The following is an 8955-nucleotide window of genomic DNA, read 5'->3' on the forward strand; positions in this document are numbered from 1 at the left end:
GTTTCTGTGATGGATTCCTTCATTCGATATTTGTAAATGAAAAGAAACACCAACTCAGTTATCTTTTCTCGTAGCAGAATTCGCAGCAAGGCTTCAATGTCTATTGGAGACTCTGGGGTGCCTGAACTCTCTTCTTCTTCCTGGAAGCTCATTTCTTCATGTATATCTCCCCACAAAGTAGGTGAGGTGGAGGAGTTCTGAGCACTCTGAACTATGCTTACCAAACTGGTAGCATGCCCCTCATTCTCTGCCAGGTTTTCCTGAAACAGTGAAAAGCGGGAAGATGAGGAAGAGGAAAGGGGAGAAGGAGGGGAGAAACTAGATAAAGAAACATTAGAAGAGAGAAAATATATGGAAGACGTGTCAGACTCTTGATCTTCATACTCTGATTCCTCTTTATTCTCTCCTCCATCTTCATTAACTTCTCCATCTTCGTACTTTTCATTTTCCTCTCCCCTGATTCTTTCCTTTTCCTCTTCTTCATTGTTATCGTCCTTTTCTTCCGTCTCTTCTTCCTCGTCTTCTTTCCCAGTGTTATCCTCCTTCTTTTCTTTCCCCTCTTTCCTCTCCGCCTCCCCCTCCTCCTCCTCTTTTTCTTCTTCATCTTCATCTTCATTTTCTTTGTCTTCTTCCAGTGTGTCTTTGTCAACCTTCATTTCTTCCTCCTCCTGCTTCTCCTCTTCCTGCTCCTCCTGCTCCTCCTCCTCCTCCTCTTCTTCCCTAGTGTGATCCTCCTTTTCTTCCCCAATATTATCTTCTTCTTCTTTCTCTTTTACCTCCTCCCACTCACTCTCTTCTTCCTCTTCACTTCCCTCATCCTCAGCTGTGGGAACTCGTGCAAACATCAACTCTTGTTCATTTGGGGTCTGGACGTCTCCCTCAAGGCTGAGGCGCAGGTACTTTCGATAGTGAGGCATTCTTATGTTTACTGGAGGCAGCAGACAGAAATGTAAATAGTAGTGTACGGAGAGATCCTCCAGGCCTTGGGAAAATAGAAACAAAGTGAGCAGCCTTGGATGAAAACATCAGATCTGAAGGTTCTAACAAAAGGCACTTACAGGTCTTCTGTAGGTAAAGTACAGGAGCTTCAGAGTTTTGCAGCCTTTTCACTTGGTTTGTCCTTTAGGAACCTGTGGAATCAAAATATAAAGACTTAGGGTTCATCCAAATGTAAAGCCTGACTCCAGGGCCCAAGCTAACCTATGTGGAACCAGGTGCCGTGAGGTCCCGGTGTTCTGCAGACACATATGGAGGGTGAACATCTCAACTGTGACTCCTTCAACTTTCTGATTCTCTTTTGATATGTGATCTGACATCATCTAACTGAACCCAAGATGACTACTCTAGTTCCTGGAAGGTCTCTTACAGGGTCTCATAGCTGACAGATGCAGCTGGATTCTGAGACTCTCCATAGTTCTGTTTTGGAAACTTCCCTTTCTGCTTATCTTTATCTTAGGAAGGGTTGGATTCTACCCATCAGGTAGACTGAGGCCAAACTCTCAGAGGAAGTCCCTGCATGCCTGAAACAATGAAAAGAAAGTGAAAGAACACCATCACCAACAATATCAGGACAATGGCTAATTTGGGTGACAAAAAGTGCTAGCTAAACTCTGCAGGGATCACAACTCCTCTAAGTGAGAGGTTCTTTCATTCTTCACCATGATAACTATGAGCATCCTCCCTCTGTTGAACTCAGTCTTCTCCCTTAGAACAAGCAGTCAGTTCTTTGAGCATAAGCATAGATCAGGGGAATGAGGTGCATTTGATTACCTACACAAGGCCTCCAAGAGCGAACACTATGGCAAGGTACTGGTGAATATGCCTTCAGTTCTGGAAAGGCAGAGGAGGCTTACACCCTTAGTTCTCACTCAGGGTCCTTACCTGAATTCCAGGCAGAGCTGAGGACTCTTTCCTCCGCTGATCTGATATTCTTCTTCCACAGAATGCTGTCTCTACAAAGCTCCTCACTTCCTGAGAACACAGATAACAGTGAGTCAAGCCATACCACAAGGACAACCCAACTGCCACAGAATTGGAGGAGGAGGGCAGTCCCAATTGCCTAGGCATTGCCCTTTTGAATGGCACAGGTAAGGTTATAACCATTACCTTTTCCAGAGTTCCATGTTTGGGCTCTGAAGTTAATGAGGCTTTTTTAAAGGTTGTTGGACTAGACTATAGGGAAGGAGTGCCAGGTTTGGGAAATAAGGGAAGAGAACCCCAGTAGAGGGCTGAGAGGACACTATGGGTTGATGAGGCACATTCTCATCCCCTGCAGATGTAGTGGGGTTGGAATTAGCTTTTGTTGGCCATGGTGGGCTACACAGAGTGAGGTAAGTTGCTTCAGTAATTTTAATTTGGGAGGCTTTGTGTGTGGGGGGAGGGGTGAACTGGAATTGGTAATGGAAGAGTGTCAGACTTGTGAAATACCAGAGGAATCTGTATCAGACTTCTCCCAGCCCTCCCTTATCAGGGCAGTACACTGAATATTTTCCAAGACAGGAAATCCTCCACAGACATTTTGGAGGAAAAATAAGATAAACCACCCTTGATCTCTGCATATGGAATTTTGTTCCAGGTGCCAGGGTCCTAGCGTGGCTGTCGAGGGAAGTAGGACTTACATTCTTATCACTATTTCTGTAGGGAAAGGGAAAGCCCCACTCCTCTTCCAAAGGGTTATCTCTTCATCCTTTCTAGTCTTATCCCAGGGCCCCCCTCCAGGGTCTTTCCCTGAATCTCCAAAAAGCAAGTGCATTAGTAAGCAGGAGTGGATCCTCACTATTTCTTCAGGAGAAAGAAAATCTAGTGAATTCTTCCCTCAAAGTAATGTTCCTCAAGCCCGAACCTCCTACATGTGATGGCTGGTGTCCAATCTCCTACTAAAAAAAGTAATTGAAAAAAAAAAAACAAAAACACCCTCATCTCTCTCAGTCTCTTAGCATAGAATAGGTAACATCAGGATTCTCATACTGTGCAACCTGCCTGGAGCCATGCAGGGTCAAGAGCTGAATAAGATACCAGAAGAGCTCTATTTATTCAGATGAAGGAAAGACTCTTTGTCCTCTCTCAGAATTTTCCCAACTTTCCCACAGATCCCCATCTTAATCTACCTCCAGGCAGATACCCCTGAAATGAAGACCCAAATCAATAACCTTCCTCCAAATTCTCGCCTCCCTCATACACTGAACATTTCACCAGTGACACAAAACAGTTTGAATTATTACATGACACAGAACTTACTTCAGAACTCCAAGCACACACATTGGGAGACCCTCCCAGTTTCTGTAGGGGAGGGGAAGGCCAGAACTTCTCAGTCAGGGTTTCTTTTCTAGGCTCAGATTCTTACACATGATGACCAGAGTCTTAGCCCCTCCCAAAAACCATCAGTTCCTTCAACTTGTAAGATAATACCCTAGAAACAATAGACTCCACACAGTGCCTAAAGAATTAGGGATGAATGCTCCTTAGGAAAATAGTCTAGCCACCCTACTTCTGTGCAGAAGGAGCAGACCTCAAAACCCTCCTCACATAGCTACCTTGATTGTTCCTAAGACTGGGACTGTTCCCTGCCAACCTGAGTCCAGGAGCTTCCCCCATAAGGCTCATTTCTGTTCAACGCTGAACAAGGAAAGCTGAGAAACAAAGAGCATGGGCCGAACTTGGCTTGGATCCTCCTAGAACTACTGCGTCAGTCTCAGAGATAACTGATCCCTCTTTGAGGGAAGAAAAAGCTCGCGTTAACTTTTATCATCCTTCCACTCGAGGCAGGATCCATTCCTCCAATAAACCTTATAAAGCTTTCTCCCCCATCTCCTGCCAACCAGGGAAGGAGTTGCATTCACCCTCATTATTTATGTTGGGGTCAAGGCTTCTCTAATTCTCTATCCCAGCCCTCCCAGCATTTTAAGGCTCTCTCTTATTCTTTTCCACCCTTGGATTTGTCCCATGCTAACCCCAGTTCTGCCCACTCACAAACTGTCCCTCAGCATCCCAAATGAAAACAAGAAACAACGTACTCCTCAACTTTCTGGAAAGTTCTTTGGATGAAAGCCAGGGAAGGTGAGGCCCAGAGCTCTGTATGTGTAGGGAAGCAGGAGATTTCCAGTCTCCCCACAATTTATTTCTCCCTCAAAGCCTTCTCCTCAGTATTTTCCCGTTTTGGAACTTGAACCCTGCCCACTCAAAAAAAGCCTTACTTACCTCACTTAAACTTCTGACACAGAGCTCCGGAAGCAAACACCAAGCCGTAATACAGCCTGGCTTTGTCTGCCGTAAAGTGTCGCTATTGTCTCAGGCTCCTCCCACTGGAGGCCGGAACTTTCTCTTCCTGATGACCCTAATTCAGGTTCATCCCATGAAAGTCAAGTTCGTAGACTCCTGATAATTCGCTTGTAGAAACAATGTTTAGGCTTGCAACCATGCCTAGAGATTCCCAAGGCAACTTATAAAAGACTGGTATCCTTTTATTCCTGTAAGCAAGGGAAAGCTCCTGTTCCTCAAGATCCTCCCACACAAGATTACAACTTTTCCTCGTAACCTGATCCAGGTCTGACCCCAGACCTTATTCCCCAGACTCTGGACTACCGGCTTACGGAAACAAAATTTAGAGCTGCAACATTGCCTAGAAATTCCAGGACAACCGACTGGTCAAGGAGGACTGGCACCTTACTGTTTCTGTAATGATCAGAAGGCTCCTATTCCTCCTTGAGGTCCCTAACACTTAGGACCAGGGCTTCTCCAAGGTGAATGGGGTTCCCTCCCTCCCCCAAACACCTCACTGCATTCAGCCTAGCCAACGCAAACTGGAAACAGAATATCCCCCACCTTTTCTGGATCCTTTCTGGAAGGAATACTAGGAAAGTAAGGCCCAAACTCCTGTGTGTAGAGGAATAGGAAATTCACAATCCCCACTCAGGATGAATGGAAACATTCATCCCTCAAATGCCTCTCCTCAGTATTTCCCGAGGACAGGCCTGCTTCCCTGCTTAGCTGAGTCTTGCCCACTCCCTAAAATTCTCAACTTCCCTGGATGCCCCACATGGAATTCAGGGAAATAAATTATTTCATCCAAGGTCTGATATGGAACCTTCAGGGGGAAACTGGCCCCAGGGCCACAGGTCTAGCGATTTTATTTATGGAGAAAAGAATAACTCCCAATCCTCTCTCAGAATCCTACCAAGCTTTCCCCATTGTTTTCTCCTTTATGACTACCAAGGTTAGGACATGTCTCATCCTACCCCAAGTCCGGTGCCTTCATTAAAATATTCAGCTTTCTAGAACTCATGACATGGATATCTGGGGCAAAAGAGATTCAAAATGTGATCTGGAATGTTACTCCCCAGGGACACCTGCTTACAGAAGCAGTATTGCCATTTCTCCAGAGGGAATGGGGGCTCCCAAATTTCTTTCAAGATATGTACCCTCAAGGCAGTGGCTCCTCCCCTCCTTAATGGAATCCACCTTCTTTCAAGAGCTTCATTTAACTCAGCCTCTTAAGAAGCTCACGCTGCCAAAAGCTTCCTAGGGATGACTGCTGAAAAGGTGGGACCAGCCCTCTACACCTGTGCAGGAAGGAAAGACACAATACTCTCTCAGCATCCATATAACATTATCTTCTCCCTCAGGGTTCTGCCCTTCAAGGTTTGAATATCTACATGTGATGACTGTAGTCTACTCCCTTGTCAGAAAGATTCATTTTCCTTAGCCTCTCAATATGGAACAGCGGAAGTCTCAGACTGCTAATCCTGACCAAAGCTTCCCAGGGATGACATCTCTTTAAGCCTGAACCCTATTTCTGTCAGAAAAAAAGAAGCCTTTCAAACACCAGTCTTCTGAGTACTCCCTCAAAGCCAGGAGCTCTGTCATAGTAACTTGGCTACTGATCCCTCAAATTTTATCACTCTTCTCATGCCGTATACATTTCACTAGGAGAGGAGAACTTTCCACTTTGATAAGATCTAAAGCCTACCTGGGTAGCTGCCTGTGTAAGCAACACTTAGAAAGACCCTGTTTCTGTGAAGGAAAGGAAAATTCACATCTACTACCTCCGTGTCCTCCCATTCAGGACTTAGATTACTTTCCTGTTCAAAATCCAGCAGCTGCTCCAAGAACCTTACCTCCCCCAGACACTGTAGATGAAATTCTGTTAACAGCACATTGCGCACAATGCTTAAAGCTGCCCTATGGTGAATGCTGAGGAAGGCAGTCCAACCACCTCAAATCTTCCTTAACTAGTCTCCAGTCTTCTTGCAAGATTTCTTCTTGCTAGTTCCCAAAGATAGTATTCCTCCCCTGCAATCTTAGGGCCAGCCTCCCCCAAAAGTGCCTCACCTCTCTCAGTCCCTATGTTTTGGTTTGAGTGAGAATGTCTCCCATAGGCTCCAAATGTTTGGACATTTGTCCCCAGTTGATAGCACTGTTTTGGGCAGTCTTAGAAGGTGTGTTGAAGGAAGCACATCCATGGGAGTGGGCTTTGAGATTTCTTAAGCCTTGAGGCTTTTTCTGCCTTGCTCTGCTTCCTGTGCCTGCTAGGTGATGTTAGTGTTTGGCTTCTGCTCCAGCCATGTCCTGTTCCCATACTCTCCTGACGTAATGGACGCTAACCCTCTGGAATCAAACCAAATGAACTCTTCCTTCTTTAAGTTCCCTTGGTCATGGTGTCTTAGCAGAGCAACAGAAAAGTAACTAAACTAATGCACTGAACTCTTGGAAACAGTCTTCAAACATTCATCCTTGACTGAAACCTTCTAGCCAGAGCAGCTAACTGCCAGGGCAAGCAGACTGGTTACTGCTCCTTATTTGTGTGAGGAGAGTAAAGCATACTTGTCTCTCTCGGGGCACTCATGCTCAAGGCTGAGACTTAGTCCTCTGGTGAACAGAGTGCATCCTCACCCTAGAAGCCTTCACCAACCTTAGCCTCTCTTTTGGAGGCTGGGAAATAATACACCCCCTCATTCTGCCTGGATCTTGCTAAGAATGACTACAGAAGAAGGCAGTGCCATGGGCCCTATGTCTCTGAGACAGCTGAAGGCAATCATCCTCCCTCAGTGCCTTTCCAGACCTCCACTCATGGCTCTCCCATGATTTGCTTGGGATAGGATTCCATTTAAGTCAAACACATCAAAATTTTAACCTACCTAATACTTACACATGGACCAAAAATAGATTGGCCAAGTACCCAAAACTTTAACTTACCTGAAGCTTTAGACATGGAGCAAAATAAAAATATATTGTTACCATGTCCAAATCCCCTTGGGTAAGTGTCTTATAAAGTAAGACTAAGTGCTCCATATTTCTATAGTGGAGCACAAGGCAACTACTCCTCTCTTAGAATCCTCATTGTCAAAGCTGGAACTCTTCTGCTGTGGTCTGGATTTCAGCACATGACCAAAAATCCTCAACTCTCTGAGACTACCAAGATGGAACTCAAGAAAAACCATATTGTTTATCCTGCCTAGAGTATCCCAGCAGTGACTATCAGGGTAGAAAGGATAAATTCTCATGCTTTTTGGAGGAAGGATGTCTCCCAGTCCTCACTTACTGTCCTTCAAGTCCCCCCTCACTTCAGTATTTCACTTCTTTGGGACCCTTTTCCTGTAGACTCAAGTCCAACCCACCCTGAAATCCTCAACTCCTATGTACACTGGATATCACACTACAGTCAACAAACAATTTGAGCTATGACCTAGACTAGAGCACCCTGAGGTAATTTCCTGGAAAAGGGAGACTTGGTCCTCACTACTTTTATGAGGAAAATGAATGCTCAATTACTAATTCATATTCTTGGCATCATGAGGAATGTGCATCACAAAATGAAACGCTCTACCAAAAAGTCCCACATCCCTTGTACTCCAGAAATGGAGCAGGGGAAAGTATTTAGAGCCATGACCTGGCCAAGAGCCCTTAGGTACAAGAACATGGCCAATTGGGACTGGTGTGCTATTCTTTCTGTAAATGAAGGGAATGCTCATATCCCTCACTCAAGTTCTACCTGCTCAGGACTCAGAATCCAGCTCCATCCTCAAAATTTTCAACCCCCTCAGCATAGCAAGAGGGAACCTATGAATCAGATTGTGTTCTGCATGCCCTGAGCCCAGCAGGGATGACTTCTTGGGAAGGCACAGCCAGCACAATTATATCTGGGGAGAAAAGAACACAGTGTTCACCTAGGCCTTCCTCAAGGTTTTCGCAATGTTACTGAGTAGGCAAAGAATTAGATATGAAGTAGCTGCAGAAAGCTGAAGAAGGATCTTTGTAGTTGTGTCTCCTGATAAAATGGTACTTTGTGGTAAAATAGTCTTGAAGCAGAATTTAGCATCTTCCCACTTTGTAAGATACAAAGTCACAAGGACATTTTTTTCCATACAGTTTGTTAGTCATGCACTAACAAAGGGCCTGTATCCTCAAAAGACCCTGATGCCATATCATTGTGCCTTTGAAACTTTCTTAACTCATGCCCTATTTTAGAGGGTTCTGGAGGAAGCACTCCCAAAGGGAGATCTTGTCCATCATTATTTAGAAGGGGAAAATGTTCACTGTACAGCATGCATATGATACATGCCTTACAAATATTCATAAAGTCTTTAAAAGACTCATAGCACAGAACCTGAAGGTTAGCTCCCACCCTTGAACAAGACTACTCCATTCCCTTTTTGGAGTGTTTGCTTTGTATAGCTTTGTAAAATAAAAAAATCTGCTTAAACTGTCTGTTTCTCTTGACTTACTAAATTATTTCCTTCCAGAAGACAAGAATCAAGAGCTATCATAACACCACAATATTTTCCAAGACTTGGAATCATCCTTTTATAAACCATCACCCTACCCTTTCCAAAGCCTCGCTTCCCATGGTGTCCAGACATGAAAACCTGGGAAACAAAACCACAAGAGTCATGATCCTGAATGCAGCCTCCTGCATGCAGCTTCTGTCTGTATGACTGATACTGGCATGTTACTGTAGGG

At 44.8% G+C, this 8955-nt stretch overlaps 1 protein-coding gene across 1 annotated transcript in view; it reads right to left on the bottom strand.

Annotated features, from left to right (window-relative positions):
• Positions 1 to 2: 2 nt before the first annotated feature.
• LOC103724678 (cilia- and flagella-associated protein 251-like) overlaps positions 3 to 8955 on the bottom strand; it is a gene marked incomplete at its 3' end in the record, with an annotated part of 9396 nt that continues 443 nt past the window's right edge. The window contains exons 2-4 of the mRNA XM_029558004.1: positions 1882 to 1971; positions 791 to 928; positions 3 to 559 (exon numbers count right to left, since the gene is read on the bottom strand). Coding sequence (XP_029413864.1) covers positions 3 to 559; positions 791 to 928; positions 1882 to 1971 — 785 coding nt within the window. The remainder of the gene's footprint in view (positions 560 to 790; positions 929 to 1881; positions 1972 to 8955) is intronic.

Source organism: Nannospalax galili, unplaced genomic scaffold (genome assembly GCF_000622305.1).
Source record: "Nannospalax galili isolate Female #2095 unplaced genomic scaffold, S.galili_v1.0 scaffold167, whole genome shotgun sequence".
NCBI classification, from domain to species: domain Eukaryota; kingdom Metazoa; phylum Chordata; class Mammalia; order Rodentia; family Spalacidae; genus Nannospalax; species Nannospalax galili.